Source organism: Excalfactoria chinensis, chromosome 4, assembly GCF_039878825.1.
Source record: "Excalfactoria chinensis isolate bCotChi1 chromosome 4, bCotChi1.hap2, whole genome shotgun sequence".
Lineage (NCBI taxonomy): Eukaryota > Metazoa > Chordata > Aves > Galliformes > Phasianidae > Excalfactoria > Excalfactoria chinensis.
In genome coordinates, this window is record NC_092828.1 from 64,077,807 (window position 1) to 64,094,276 (window position 16,470).

General features: G+C 35.4%; 1 protein-coding gene across 1 annotated transcript in view; it reads right to left on the reverse strand.

The window, feature by feature from the left end:
- Positions 1 to 477: 477 nt before the first annotated feature.
- Positions 478 to 16,470, reverse strand: part of KLHL2 (kelch like family member 2) — a 58,350-nt gene continuing 42,357 nt past the window's right edge. The window contains exons 6-15 of the mRNA XM_072334095.1: positions 12,644 to 12,753; positions 11,259 to 11,375; positions 10,162 to 10,311; positions 9,473 to 9,590; positions 8,641 to 8,838; positions 8,046 to 8,147; positions 7,056 to 7,184; positions 2,613 to 2,753; positions 2,283 to 2,426; positions 478 to 1,601 (exon numbers count right to left, since the gene is read on the reverse strand). Coding sequence (XP_072190196.1) covers positions 1,573 to 1,601; positions 2,283 to 2,426; positions 2,613 to 2,753; positions 7,056 to 7,184; positions 8,046 to 8,147; positions 8,641 to 8,838; positions 9,473 to 9,590; positions 10,162 to 10,311; positions 11,259 to 11,375; positions 12,644 to 12,753 — 1,238 coding nt within the window. The 3' untranslated portion in view covers positions 478 to 1,572. The remainder of the gene's footprint in view (positions 1,602 to 2,282; positions 2,427 to 2,612; positions 2,754 to 7,055; positions 7,185 to 8,045; positions 8,148 to 8,640; positions 8,839 to 9,472; positions 9,591 to 10,161; positions 10,312 to 11,258; positions 11,376 to 12,643; positions 12,754 to 16,470) is intronic.

Below are 16,470 nucleotides of genomic sequence, written 5' to 3' on the forward strand. Positions count from 1 at the left end.
CGGAGCTGCCGTGCGCGCTCGGCGATTGGCTGGAGGGGTGGAGTGAGGATAGTGAGACCTCGGCGCGTGGCCAATGAGGCGGGCGGGCGGCCGGGTGACGTCCACGAGGTGATGAGGAGAAGGCGGCCGGCAGGTGGGCAGGGCGCGGTAGCGGGTGCCGCCCTGCCCCCGCTCAGGGGTTTTTCCGCTCCTGGTCGGGGCGAGGTCGTACAAAGTTTCCTCGTTCTAGGAAAGGGAGTGAGAAATGAAGGCGTTCCACGAATAGAGCTGAACGGCAGTTCCAGTGCAGCGGCTTGAGTGAAACGCTTTCAGAAACCTCCCTGGCACAAGGCGGTGGTAGTTACGTCAGTACTTTCCCCAGCCTCAGCAATAACCAACACACTCGGGTGTTTTGAAAACCAGCTTTTCTCTCCCAAAATCTCTTCCCTGATGCCGGCTGAGGTGTAGCATGGAGAAACACAAGCTTTAAGCAGTCGGTTGGCGTTAGGAAACCATATACAAATTGTTTATTTGAAGAAAATATCTCAAATATGACAGTAACTTTGGTCGTGTTAAAAGGAGGCCATCCAAGAAGGAATAGAAACAAGCTGCGCTATGAACATGGCCACATACACAGTATATCCAGGTATTAGCTAACAGAAGCTAAGGTTACACGCATTAAGAGACCTTAGTGCCATGCAAGTTCAACCTAATTTCACACATTCATTATAAATTTTCGGTTATTTTCATGCCAAATCACTTTTCGCATAAAAAGGTAAGAAAGAAGTAACATCTAAATGTGACCAAAATTGAACAGGGAAAAAGGAAAAACAACATTAAGTACAGACAACATTTTTTATTAAAAAGACCTCGAAATTACACCTGTCCAAGAATCATTATACCAGCTCTCCTTCGGTGGGAATTAGTAGTGTTAAGTATTGTTAAATATCAAAAAATACAACTCTCTTTTACAACATAGTACGGGCATATTCAAAGTACTGTGCCAAATTATAAATAATAAAGTTGGTTTTTGAAGAATTTCAATAGAAAGCAACTTATGCTCACACATACATATGCACATATCATAGTTACGTAACAAAAGTTTTATAAAAGGAAACAAATTTTCCCCCATGCCAGCTTAAATTACTGAGGTGGAATTCGATACCTACTATGAAGACTGACAGTTCATTTCTTTAAATATGGTTATTAGTCTCTGGAAAAAATAAGACAAATTTACTTTCACCAGAATACACACCATTCTCCACTGACAACCTGTTTCTCAGCCACAACTGACATAAGTCTGTCCTTATGGAAGTGGCTTTTGTGTTTGAAGATCTTGCAATAAAAAAAAGAAACGGCCTACTACACTTCAATATTCAGTCAGCCCCTGTTCAACCGTAGAGTAGTCCTACGCATTGCTTCTACCTAGAGTAATCTTCATCATCCATCATCTGCAATTGTAGACAGTCACATCTTCCACTGTGACTCAAGGTGCAGCTACAAGTAGAGAAGTGCTTAGGTACTCAGTCACTTCAAATACACTTGTTGAAGACTGCTTCTAGTGCACAATCAAATTGAAGATCCCCTTATCGATCATAACGGTTTGTCAATAACTGTAACACCTACAGTAAGGAAGAAAGGTGTAAGTCTGAGGAAAACAGGGAAACTTGATGGTGATGCACAGCTTTTCAGTATTACGCTAGTTGCAGGCTATTATTATTATTATTGTTCATGTAATTGATTAATTTTTAATAGTACATTTGATTGATTATATATTTCAAATAACAATTGAAGTTATATTAATCAGTGTAGATTTTTCAGTGTTTCTGTTACTTGGGGGGGGGGGGGGGGAGGGAAATCAACTTTACCCTTATAGTTAATATATCCTTTACATACACTGTAATAACTTAAGAAACTGCAGTTACTAAAAGATTCCTAAAACAGCTCTTGTTTTCTACATAGCAATTTCCCACAGAGAACTTCAGAATTGGACCGCTGCAAATGGAGACAATTACAAAGCGCGTTTGAAAAAAAAAGGGACTGGTCACACTGGAGTCTTCTAACTCCTCATTACACGCTCCATTTCTCTTCAATACAGTTCAATACCTTTTTCATTTTTAGTGAATTAATTGTTTGAAGTCTATATTCAAAATTAACCATCAAATTCTTCATACCCATTCTAGTATCTTGGCTTTTATTTTACACAGTGCTTTGCTTGAATGCTTCATCAAGTTTCTTATCCCAGCTACAGTTCAATACACTGTAAAAAAGTCTTAAGAAAAAGAAACCCTAGACAACGTTACCTGCATAGCTCCTCCCTGTACTCATACAAGATGACACAACTGTCCATTTATCAGTTGTTGGATTATAATATTCCACTGTTGATAAATTACAGGAACCATCATCTCCTCCAACTACATACAAGAGACCATTTACAGCACAAACACCTAAAAAAAAAAAAAATGACAGGAAACCAACCATGAAAATTAATGATCAGCTCATTCATACCCACAAAAGCATCATTTCTATGCTGTGACATCATCAAAGAAGCAGAAAGCCATTCAAAAGAAAAAGGAGCATCCCATTTGCACCTAATTATACTACTAGCATTTTAGAGTAACTGTTGTACATACCTGCGTTTCTTCTGCACATGTTCATATCTGCAACCTGCTTCCACGTACAGGTGACAGGATTGAACACTTCCACACTTTTTCTTACCAAAGGACCGTCATGACCACCTACCGCATACAGTAAATTGTTTAACACACCAACACCTGTGAACACATGAAAATACTCAAAATTAACTAGAGCGTAATTTGACTGATAACAAGAAAGAAAACATCTGCTAAAATAAATAATTCACCCAATGTTAGGAATTATTTCAGAAGACATTTAGGTCAGGATACATAAAGCAAGAGACAATAAACTAATGCAAGACACTGATAAAATGTCTTGCATGCCCATCTGTATTGCAGCATACAAAGACCAGAGGTGTTCTGCAACATAACGTTTAGAAAATTTTGGATGAAAAGATGATGAGCAGAAACAGGAGGACTGCTGGAGTCTAGGACTAATTAGAAATGATAGAAATAATGCAGTATGCTCAGTCAACGTAAAGGAAATCTGATAAGATGATAAAGCAGAACTGAATTTTTAGAATGTAAAAGCTATGCAGTACAGAACATAAAAGCTGAATGCACAGACATTAAACAATGGGAATACTTCCACTGAAGTGCTGGAATACCTTATAAACATGTATGAAACAAAAGTAAACAATTACAGTGAGTACCTTCCTCCTGCAGATCTGGAGGAGAACACAAAACTTCCTCCAGCCAAGCTTTAGCTAACAAATCATCCATAAGTATATTTTGGACCTCCTTTACTCCTAGTGCACCCTTTACATTTTACCAATCTTTAAGCTTGGGATGAAGTAATAAGTGTAGCTAGTCTAGACCTACTTGCTTGTTAGACTGCACATACAGAAAAGATGGCAACAGAGGAAACAAAAAGGGAGGCCTGTTTGTTTATGCCTCGCTTTATAATGCAGTGTTATAACCCAAATGTAATGGGTTTCAGAAGTGCAATTTTTTGGCATTAAAACTTGCAAATGATGGACCATAAAGATAATTAAAAATCATTACTATGGAAGTACACTGGGAAACTTATTACGTATTATATTTAAGATTATAAAGTTTAAATAATGTGATACAAATTTGCCAAGGCAGTTATTAAAGTGTTCCACAAAAAGGGAAACATGTATTAAAAAGGAAGGGAAATGGCAAATACGAAGTCTTTCAGACCATAAAAAAACATGGCTTAAGAAAAAAAATGTTCTGAGACCTTGAAAACCAACTGAAACATCTTTGAAAAATATATCACTGACAATCTTAGTATGGCCATTCCTATCCTATGTGGGGAAGAGAAAATAATTCTGCGGAAACAATTTTCATATAGAAAAAAACAACAGCTTTCAATTACTAAAGGAAAAAGGGAAGGAAACACAGAAGAGTTAATTAGTACTGCAAATCTGAAAAGTAGCTCTTAATATGACACTGATTTATAAATCATGCTATCTAGCGCTCTGTCAGTGACATTCACTACTGACATTTGCCTGTATCCATCCCAGTTAATTTAATTCCTCTGTGATTGCTATTATTTCTAGCTATCACGTCACAGTACAAAGTGACAGCTTTTCTTTCTCCCACTCTGATCTCACTTCATTAGACAGGATAATACAACATTCATCTTTGGAAACGTTAAACATTATGGAGCTAGGTTGGCTTAGATTTTTAGTTTAAATGTGCAACGTGATATAGATCAAGCAAATAACTAAAAAGAATGAGCTTCATTGATATTTTTCTTCCCCACCTGAGTTTTCTCTCCAGTTTCTGACCTGCCTATATTGCATATATAGTTTTCCTCTTCCATATTGCCATTTTTTATTTGGCAATAAATTTGCTTTTTGAAAATGTCTTTTATTTCTCTTTGGCCCTTCATTTTCCCTTAACCCCACACCCCATTTCCAAGTCCTACCTTATTTCTTGCTCCTTCCGTCTGCATCTTCTTGTTGCCGTCTTCAGAGTTCTCCTGTTATTTTTCTTTCCTGCCCATTTTTCAGGCCCCTGTCTTACCTCTCTCATCCCTCCCAAACGGCCTATATCTGAATCTGAAGTTCCTCATCCCAATATGTTGCCGGAAACAGATTTGTCCCCACACTGATCAACTGAGATGCAGTTGGTACTAGAGAAGATTAACTGAGGGTTAACCTCTGAAGTTGCTTTTGAATGAAGATGAAGCAGTAGGAACAGAAGAGATGGGCTAAAGTTCCTTGAGATGAACAGAGATCCATAGATTTAATACAGGAACAAAATTCCCTTTAGCGAGTACCTAAAACACCAGGACTGACCACCAGTTGAAAGAGATCTAGTGGTTTGAGATATCAGGCTGACAGACGAGCTCAATCAACAGTCACGATTTTTCCACATTACCACCCACTCCTCCCCAAGCATAAATACAATTTTCCATGCATTTACAAGTGGCACTGAAGAATGTTGGATTATTTTCCTCAATTACGTTAATCTGAAATTATTAACTAGATTCACCTTTTTCCTCTCAATTTCTTCTTTAAACAGAGGATAAGGTAAAAAGCAGCACATGTATGTAAACATGATCCTGAACTCTAAGGCAAAGAACAGGAGGAGAGGTGCAGGGCAGAAAGATCCTTATAGCTGTTGCATTTAAGGCACTAAATTTTACACTTGTAGAAGAAAATAAAATAAAATAAAACAACTGAAAATATCCAGTATATAAATAGGCTGCAGGCACAATGACAGTTTGCAAAAAAAGGTTGTGGGGTTTTTTTTGTTTGTTTTTTTTTTCCATTTAATTATTATTTTTTAAATTAGATAAAAGGGTGTTGCTCAGAGACTGCAAAATGAACCTTTTTAGCAGCCCACCAACACAATTTGTCTTTGTGATCATTCAAGTGATTTGGCCATTTTAGGTAAACATCTTCCTCAAAACTTGCCAGTATTAGACAGTTGCCTTACTGCAGCTCCAGCCAAGATTTAATCTGGAATTTACTTTCATGATACACAAATTAAGTAACTAGAAGTCTCACAAGAAAACTACCATTTTTATTAAGATGTACTGTATCAGATTTATTTCATTAACGTGATAGCTTCCAATTAAAAACAATAAAAATGTTATTTTTAGCAATAGTGGACCTATCTACTTGCTAGTTTTGTAAGGGCGTTAAAGGAAATATCACAAAATAAGTAGCTTAATTTCAGTATTGATTTTAATACTTTTATATAATGCCTATTGAAATAATTTGGATTGACTTTAAACATCATTACACAGATTAAAAACTACTCAGCATTAATAAGGAATAATGGAAGGCAAGATGAAAAGCTGTGACAACTATCAGTCATCTACAGAGCAGACTGTAAGGCCATCTATTTTATTTGTAGCAACATCTCTTCCAATTATGAAGCAGGTTAGCACAATCACAGGTAGACATTTGATATATGAAAGGTGTTGCTAAAAAGCACCATTGAGTACTTGACAAAAAAGTGACCTAAGAGAAAACATAAATGTAGAAAAATGATATTGTGCGATTTGACCTGAAAAAGTTCATGTTGGATGCATCTAGAGAAATAAAACAACTTCAGCGAGTTGAAAAAACCTGAAATACCAAAAGACAAATAGAGGACAGTGAACAGTAAATGAGAGTCGAGTCCATTATAGATAATGAAAGTGCTAAAGTCAGTGTGGAGCTCTGGAAACATCATTTCATTAAGCAAGAGCAGAATACCACAGGCACTTTTGATGTCTCTGGAGGGAAATATATATTCAGAATCCCAAAGGGGAAAAAAAAAAAAAAATCCATGAAAAAAAAATAAGGAAGTGCTTTTAGGATTCTAAAGAAATAAATGGATATATCATGGATAAATGATAAGGAAGGATAATGTAGTAATTGTACATATCTAAAGGGTGTAAACATCAGGTGGTGAGAAGAATTACTGAAGATGAAACGAAAGGTACATAAATGGAAGTAGAAAGATGAAATCAGTAATACAAACTTAAGAACAAACAAGGACAAAATTTCCTGCGGTAAACCATAATGCAGAACAAATCCTCCAAAAAGAGGTGGAAATCTAGTTTACGGTTCACGTAAAAAGTGCATCTGAAAACGCTATTAGATAAATCAGCCCAACACCGGCAAAGAGATATTTTTTGTGGAAATGACATTTCTCATCCTGGACATCTAGATTTTGATAATTCATTATTTAGCTAATACTACAGTGACTGTAATAACCATGCATAGTCCATTGTAAACTTCAGAAACTGCGGGTAGAGCATGAAAAGTATGAAAAAGCAAGGGAAAATATTTAAGCAGACCGAATTTTACTCTTCAAGACACTTCTGTATTTATAACCTGAGATAAGTCTGCCACCTAAGCCTAATATTTTTCATTACACTCAGACTTCAGCTTACCTTTTATATTTTCAGTGAAATTTAAAACCACAAATCTGCTTCAGTTTTACTACAATTGTTGATTTTTGTTCACTCACCTGCTCCACTCCGTCTAGTGCTCATTTCTGCAACATAGCTCCACTCATTTGTATTGGCATCATAGCATTCGACTGAACTAAGGCACTGACGCGATGCCCCATCATAGCCACCAACTGCATACAGTTTACCTATAAAGGTAATCAAGAAAAATCTGTACATTTCTAATGCACGTAGACTATACTGTTAAATACGCAGAGGGGATGTCACTGTTCTGAGTTAGCTGCTACCCAGTACTTGTATCAATTGGTTACTATGAGTTTCTATTTTTGTCCGTAGTTCATGATAATGCACTGTGGTTCTTGTCATTTCTAGGAGGCAAAAGACAGCTTTTGTATCTAACAAGAACAGTGCAAGTCAAAAGATTTTGAATTGCCTAGCTGAAATATAAAGGCACTATTCTCTGTTTTTAATTAAGAACTGTTCAAAGGCAAACTAATTCAGGTGTATCTAACATTGCTAGCTCACTTGAAGGCTTTCTAGGAACATCAAAAAAATTCAGATGAAAATTACTTGCATAGTCTCAATTTTCTAGATACTAAACAGCAGTGGCTCCTATGCAGTTAAAATAAAGAAGTGCCTGAAACTGTTTCAGGACCTACAAACCAGCTGTGGTCTGCATTGCACAAGCAACAACCAAGCTATTCACTACCAAGGTGCCCTTGAACACCAGTCAGCCACAGATAACAAAGTTAACAGTACAGAGTTACATCACTGAAGACTCTATCTTTGCTGACATGCATAATATAGAGCATGCTTGGCTAGCACACTTCCTGCTGGTTGGCTTTAGGCACATCTGATACACAGTTGTAACTGAACAAAACATTACAACACCTATGCTAAAAGCTTGCCAAAACAAAATAGAAAGACTGTATCACACCATTTGAATGACAGGGTTGAGCAGAAACCAAAATCTGAAGTAGATGAAAAACAATAGTAAGGTAAATGATTGCATTTCTCCTCTTCATTTCTAATGTTAGTTGTAGACTTACCTCCAACAACACCCACTCCAACACTACTTCTTCTTGTATTCATTGGAGCTACATGAAACCACTCATTCGTCTTTAAGTTGTAAACTTCAACTGATGATAAACCTATGAAAACAATATAACATTACATTCTCTACAAATCTAGAAGTTACATACCTTACATCTTCCAGAAGATTCTTCCTGTCTGTAAATTCAAATTAATTTTAAACTTAACTACTATGCAAAAGGTATAATTGGTATCCTTTAAATGGCCAAATACAGTCACCACATTCATGGTGCCTGTAAATGGACAAATTAGTAAAAGCTCGTGGAACTTTGAGAAATTCTTCCTTGAATTTGCTTCTCTTTAAATAAAGAGAAGATATTTTCTCCCGTGTACACATGCTCATCAGTAGTAGCTATTAAAGAATCTATTAAAGAGAACAGCCTTCAGCTCAGTACTGGGCAGAAGGATGTAACAACTAAAAAGCATGCTCCAGCCACAAGGTACTAGGCTATCCTCACCATTCCTTTCATCACAGGTAAGAGATATAAATATTTGTTACAGTTGCATCAAGAGTAGAGAAAACTTATCAACAGAATGTAAAGGCAACGATACCTGTACTCCCATCAAATCCTCCCACAGCATAGAGAAGTCCATTTAATACAGCTGCACCCAGTGTGCTTCTTCTGTCTTGCATATTAGCAACACTTGTCCACTGGTCCTTCACTGGATCATAGGAATCTACTGTGCGAACTCTTAATGAACCATTGAAACCACCAACAGCATAAACCATGCCTCCCATGTACACCATTCCTAGAGCAGGAAAATGGGAATGTTGGGCATTTGAATCAATTTCTTAAATTATTTTATTCTGTACTTTCCTAAATATACAGATACTGGACACAATTTACAGTACTCATTACAAAGGCAGTGTCACAGAGCCACGCTTCCTTCAGTCTAAGTACTAGAAGTTGTGATACTTTCTGTTATTAATGTCTCACATTCCTGAAAGTGATGCTTAAAGAATTTCTTCTTGCTTAGATATCTCAAATACTTTAAGATCACATTTTCATCTTCTTGCTATCAGGTGGTCATTTCTTCACAATCTTCATCTAACATAGTAATACTAAGGTATGTTAGTAATAGAATTACTAATTACTATAATGTATTAGTATTATAATATATTTATCCTCTGTATTGCTGGCAGTTGAACTAGTTTATTCTCAGATTATGAACTGAAATACAAATTAAATTCAAATTATCAAACTTGTATCTGTCTAGATTAAAACGTGAATGACATACTTGCTAAAGATGATTGCTGAAGTCAATACTTGGCCTTTCTCAAATAACTATTTTAATTACTGATAGAAAAAGCGTAGGAAGCTTTATGTAGACAGCTGAAGTTTGAAGCATTAACCAATGCAATAAGATACTGGACATTATTTACCTGCTCTACATCTTCTGGAAGGCAACTCAGCCACCTGATGCCAGCGTTCTTCTTTAAAATCATAGCATTCAACACTGCGAATTGCCTTTGGTGCCTGCCCTCCAACGACCATCATTAACTGAAAAGGAGATAACATTTGTTAATTATTTGTAAATATGAGAGCACTTGTTTTTAAAACCCAAAGGGTGATCCTCCTAAAAAAGCAATTTGGGCCTTGCAGAAGGCATTACTCATTTTTCAAAAAACACAATTATTAACTATGTCTAGAAAAAAAATATCTGAGGTACAAAAGCAGGAACCAATAAGAATTAAAAGCTCCCACAAACAAGGCAAATTCTGCTGTATCTTCACATCATGCTTGGACTGCAGGTAGGATAATTCAGTAGCTGTGGCATTCAGTGGTACTTGTGAACATCCATCACAGAACAGCCTTATTTGGTTCCTTTGAGGTAGAAGTGCTAAACCTGCTGAAAGGAATCTTCTACTCCACTACTGCAGTTGCCGTAAGAGCACAACAAAACTTGTTTCACAGGTTATATGGATTGTAAAGCTAACCACTTCTGATATTTTTTGAGACAATCTATTCTGATATGAATTATTTCACTGGATTAAGTGATACTAATGCTGTCATCATATCTGTTAAAATGGAATTTGAAGAAATAAGTGCATTGGAAAAATAAGGGTCTTACCTTTGGAAGGCTAGCAGGCGTTCTCAGTTTCGTTCGAGTGCTTTTCATCAGCGCTCGTTGTTCAGTTGGCAGCAAGTGATACTTCATAGCTTCAATGAGGTAATCCTTACAAGCACTGCTGTTCTTAACCAGTATTTCCTCTTCAACTCTCTGTTTATTAATAGAGGTTTAACAAAATCTGAGCACGTTAAGGAAGTAAAGCACAAATCATACGCTGAAGTGTAATAAAGCCTCTATCACAAAAAAAAAAAAAAAAAAATGCAGATTACCTTAATTTTTTAGCTAATAGTTTAACCATTTAGGCACTAACATATGCATGTGTTGGCAATATGCAGCGATTGAGAAGAAACTGGAAGATGTAGATTCTCTTAATTAGTAAGTGGAAGAAAAAGCATTTGGCAATAGCAAGTGACTGCTCACAATCAGACATTTCTTGGCTTTTCAAATACAAAAGCTTAAAGGTAGACTGGAGGAGAGAAAAGAATTTAAAGCAGACTGCAATAACAAAGTGGAAGAAATTCATATCATAAGGACAGAATTTCTAAAACTAAATACTACCTCCCTACTACTGTATCTACTAATTAATGTTAATGGTGAAACTGTATTTTCAATCTTAAATATTTGACCCGACATAGTCAACATGACCAACATGCTCTCACAAAATTAACATAAATACGTATTTTATATATGAACCAGGTAAAGAAACATTGTCACTGATCCCTAATCATTTTAACGGATATAATTCTGAAACTTAAACTCCTCTTAGGAAGTGTTGTATCAAAGTTTGTATTACAAATGAAAGCTACCTCAGAAATGACCTCAGAAAATTAACTCAGCTTATTAGTATGCCATGACAAGCAGTCATCCAAATAAATAAATTAATAACACGTGGCATCCTTTATGTGGCAATCTCTTATTTGACTGTGTGTATGCATACACATGTGCACATATGGTAGTGGTTTCTTCTTTTATTTTTTTTTTACCATTAGAAATGCATTACGTGACACTGTTGTTTAAATTTAAAATTATCCACCTGGCATTAAAAAAAAATAAACAACTGTTCACGTGCTCAAGAATTAGTATTCTTTTTTGCTTACCTGAACTAAATACTCCCGGGAAAGCAAAGGCAGCCGGACATGCTCCATCAGGCGTGCCATTAGCTCCTGCCTTACATCTTTGTCATGGTTTACCCATGCTATCACCGCTTCAAATACCTTCCAGGAAACAAACAAAAGCAAGTCCCTTGACTTACAAATCCGTGAGTACAAAAGTATCAGTCTGTCTCCAATAATAGCTTATACTTTTCTAATGTAAGAAAAGACCATAGCAGTTACAGCTCCAATTATTTCTATATTTATCCAATACAGGGACAGTTGTGCTACACTAACAAAACGCACACAGTGATTTCATTAATACAAAATCCAGTACTACCATATAAACAAACAATATAGCAGAGATATCACAATGCTCATACTTTTCTTCTTGTCTTAGAGAACTGACATGACACACCATCACTCAAATGACTTATCATCACTGTCTTACCAGCAACACCAAATCTAGTTTCTCCTGTATTTCACAACAGTTGATTAGATGCTTGAGCATTAAAACCTTATTAGCATTGTATGTACCAACAACATCTGGACCTTCAGAGTATTATGGGAACTGCAACTTGACTTTGTTAATTGCAGTTTAAGCAGATTATTCTTAGATTGAGAGTTTTTCCATTATGAAAAAATGTTTTAACATGAAACACAACTGAGCCATCAAGTCAGTACTGAAACATGCTCTAAAATGCAGTTTAAGTTCATTTTAACAGAGATGTCAGTACAGCTACATACTCATTGGAAAAAGGAAAACAGATTTTTAACTGATCACAACTAGATTCAAAGACTCGAAGCAGATGCCTCTGCACATACAAAAAATTATTTGAAGTTCAAGGATATCTGCTAGACTCACCAAAAATCAGTTTCACAAGCTTTGGCAGGGTAAGATCTAGCAAAAGTGGAACCTCAACGTCTTCAAATTCAAGGTTGGTTGTATCAAGCTACTGAGCCATTTCCTTTACAACGCATACTTGTTCACTTAGTCTAAACGGCCTCATTAGAAACAGGCACTTGATCTTTGTTGGGATTGCTTACGTCAGAGTTAGTAGATGGCATTTACTTGTTCCTCAGACTACTATTTCTTAGTTGGTTTAACCTGTACGCTGACTTACAACACGCACTCTCTTTGTTCTGCTGAAGGTGAGAAGGAGTTTCCATTTAACTGACTGTTTTTTCAAGGAATAAAGGATTATGAGTTTTAATACAATTCTAGGATTTTCACCAAACTGACAACACTTTTGGGAAAAATCCTTTAAACTAGCACAGTTTGTGCTTAATTTCATTAAGGAAACAATGAACTTATCCAGGTGGTTTTCAGGAGCAGTAAGAACAAGCTTACTTTCTTATATGAAAGAAAAGTGTAGTATAGGTGGACTTACCTTCTCTTCTGAGGCAATTGTAAGTTTGTCACTGGATATCAGACTGCACACCTGTTCTACACCAAGATTGAGGTATTCTTCACTAAGCACAACGTCAGAAAAGTGCTGTTCTGTTTGGAGAAAAAAAAAAAAGTACATTAACATGCAGCTAAGTCACACCAAACCAAGCATTAGAGCAGTAGAAGAGTGAATATGGTTTCATGTGTATGCTATTTTGTCATACTTGGAAGCTGCAGCTTAACATTTTATATAGGTAAAAGTACTTATGTATAGTATTTGTCTCTAAAGATTCTGTGTTTTGTTTTTTTTTTTAAAGAAATATTTAATATGTTCTACTAACAGTAGCAACCATATCAATTTAATGTTCAGTGGTTTTACTCTATACTTGTCCTTGACAATTACTTAACTCTCATTTTGCTAACTTTATATTTGAAAGTACACACAAATATAGCAAAAAAGATTCCAGAACACATCCTGTATGTTGCTGACAAACGTTTTAAACCTGCAGCTCAAAATGAACAATAGCTGACTCATTACAACTAACTAGTGGTTATACAGAGGAACATAGATCAAATCAAACAGCTGTCCAACAGGTTGGCATCCTGTTGCATTTCCCAGAGCTTCTTTCAGTTCATAAAACTACTACATGCCACAGTCCTTACAAGATGTAGGAGCCGCTTAATTTTTCCTTTTTTTTTTTTTTTTTTTAAAATGCTTCAAAGTTTTGAACATGGCCTTTTTGAACAAAGTTTGCACATGGGCCTGTGCAGCCTGCTTTGGGTGGCCCTGCTGGAACTGATGTCGGAACGGGACCTCCAAAAGTCCCTTCCCACCTCAACCATCCTTTGGGCTCTGAAGAAATTTTAGAGAATGCTGAATGCTTCCAGATTAAGAAGATCAGTGTTTCAGGTTGATTTATCAAGGTACAACAGCTTTTTTGAACTGTGGTAAAGATCAGAGAACATTACATAATTTATAATGTGCAATATATAAAGTATAAACCTAATGTAGCATGATAATTCTAGTTCTCTATCTAGTTCAGCATCCTGCTTACCTTCAAACAGGCAATATTCAGACAAAAGTTCAAGAATACAGTGTACGTAAATGATAACAAAACCTGTCATCAAGATCTCACCATAATTATGAAAAATTACAGATTGGCAGCCAGAATGATGGTATTTTTCCTTAATTACATTTCATTAAACAAGAGTTTCAGTAGAACACAATCCAGTCCTGTGATCTCTGTTAAATTATTTACTAATACTTTCCTACAGTAATAATCCTAGTTTCATTGAAGTAAAAGTCCTGCATCTAAACTTTAAAAACATTTCACCATTTATCAGACTAAAGTAATATCAACATGCTCTAATTCTCACAATGACAGAAAAAGGTTGCAATCTATCTACTCAAAATTATCCTTCACTTCTATTCTAAGTAGATACTCCTTGCCTTATCCTAACAGCCTTTTCATTCATGTAATGATAATCCCTTCAACTCCCTCCAGTTCTGTAGTGTTCTCCTGTAATACAGACAAGCAGTATTTTCTGCAGTATTTCAGGCTATGAAAGAGACTGGATGAAGAGAAGCAAATGGATTTCTCTAACACTGCCATTACTCTTCTATTCCTTACCAATCTTTTTCCCTCTGTTTCCTTTTCAGACTACAATTACGCAGTTTCTTGTGCCTAAGTAGAATTTTGAGAGGTACACTCACTGAAATAAATATCTGCCTAATTTTACTATTAGCACATTACACATAGAAACTGAAAACCGTAACTTGCATATATTAGTTTCACGATAAACTCCAGATTTTAAGTGACAGTGCCACAAAGCATTACATTTGGCAGAACACAGAAGCTGAGTTAAAAAGCAGGCAGAAAAGGAAAACAAAACATAAATCTCAGAAGCCTTGTTCATCTGTCTTTGAGAAAGCCAATCCAACAGCATCGCATTCAACAAGATATCTATTCATCTAGACATACTCAATTTTATATACAAAAAAGGTGATTTAGATTTATTATATGCTGTGAGGAAAAGGAAGAATCCAGTCCATAACCAAAAGAGGAAAAGCTGTGAATGTCTGAAGTAATTTGCAAAGGTGAAGACATCATCTGTCCTCATGCTAGGAAGATAACTGTAGGAGAAAATTAAAATTAAAAATAAAATTAAAATTAAAATTAAAATTAAAATTAAAATTAAAATTAAAATTAAAATTAAAATTAAAATTAAAATTAAAATTAAAATTAAAATTAAAATTAAAATTAAAATTAAAATTAAAATTAAAATTAAAATTAAAATTAAAATTAAAATTAAAAATAAAATTAAAATTAAAAATAAAATTAAAAATAAAATTAAAAATAAAATTAAAAATAAAATTAAAAATAAAATTAAAAATAAAATTAAAAATAAAATTAAAAATAAAATTAAAAATAAAATTAAAAATAAAATTATTAAAAATAAAATTAAAAATAAAATTAAAAATAAAAATACAGTATTTGAGCAAAAAATGAGGCTATTTTACAGGATGCCACCACTGTGCTTAAAGCATAAAATAATGCATATGGCCAAGAAGTAGGAGGGTACATTGCTATTTAAACTTTATCCGTGAGAAAAAAATAAGTGTGAAGGTACAGTGAAATCACTTGCCTCTTCAGAATTGCATTTCTTGTTGCCAAGGAGACCATCTTAAGTGACTGACAGACAACTGCTTGGCAGAAGCCAATTGAAATTACAATAAAATGGATTATTCAAAATAAGAAATGAAAAAAATTAGGAAACACAAAATCACCAATTAAATCTGTTTGTCTTAAACTGTTCAAGCATCAAAGACAGGAGACTTTTTTTCTATTACATAAAAATGTGTATGAAATTCAAACCTTTCTGCTTCCTTAAACAAGAAGGATATCAGCATCTTACTCTGAAATAATATGATCTCAAATTAAGAATTCAAAAAATTCCACTTAGAACCACTTTCATAACAGTTATGAGAGAAAAATACTATTGGGTGTTTTTACCATCTGGGTTAGGATTTGTATTATTCCATATTATTACTCAAACCCTGAAAGGCTTGACAGTCTGAGATACTAACATCAAACATCATGAAACTTATGACATGACCAAACATTCTGTGCATCACTCCCCTCCAGTATCTCAAACAAGTTGTGTTTTCATTTGTTGCAATAGATAATGTTACTTTAGTCATGAACACCTCCTAGATAAGCAGACAGATAGAATGATCTGGCTAGAAAGTTTGCATTTGAGGATAAAACACTTATTTTTTTTCCAAACCAGAGTTTTGCGTGTAGCATTCAACTTTCACAAATTCATACTGGAACCTTGCCTGACTTCTTGCTGCTTTACCTAGATATTGAAGCCAGCTGGCTTGAGAAGGCAGCAGCCTGGAAACAAGCTGGCTTAAGAGCTACAGGGTCTTGGCTCCCAAATTCCCACTTTCTGAGCAAGTAAAGTTATAATTCTTTATCATCAGAACTTAAACCTGCCTTAAAAATAAGACGATCCCTCAATTTTAGGAAGCTTCTAAATTATCTGTTCCAATTGCATATGAAAACCAGATTTTCACATTTTGACAACTGGCAGGCACCCAGTTTCTATCTGGGTAGCTGAAGATCTGTCCTTGTCTGCCCTGTACCAGTAGGTTGGAACATACTAAAGAGACAAAGAGGAAGTACTTAATGTGAAATCAGCTAGTAACAAAATGCTTGGAAGTACACTAAACATAGCTATCACGCAGAGCAAAGGAAGATAAGAGGAGCTGTAGAAGTACCACTTGGTACTTTTCATCAGGAGTTTGGAAATACATATTCCACA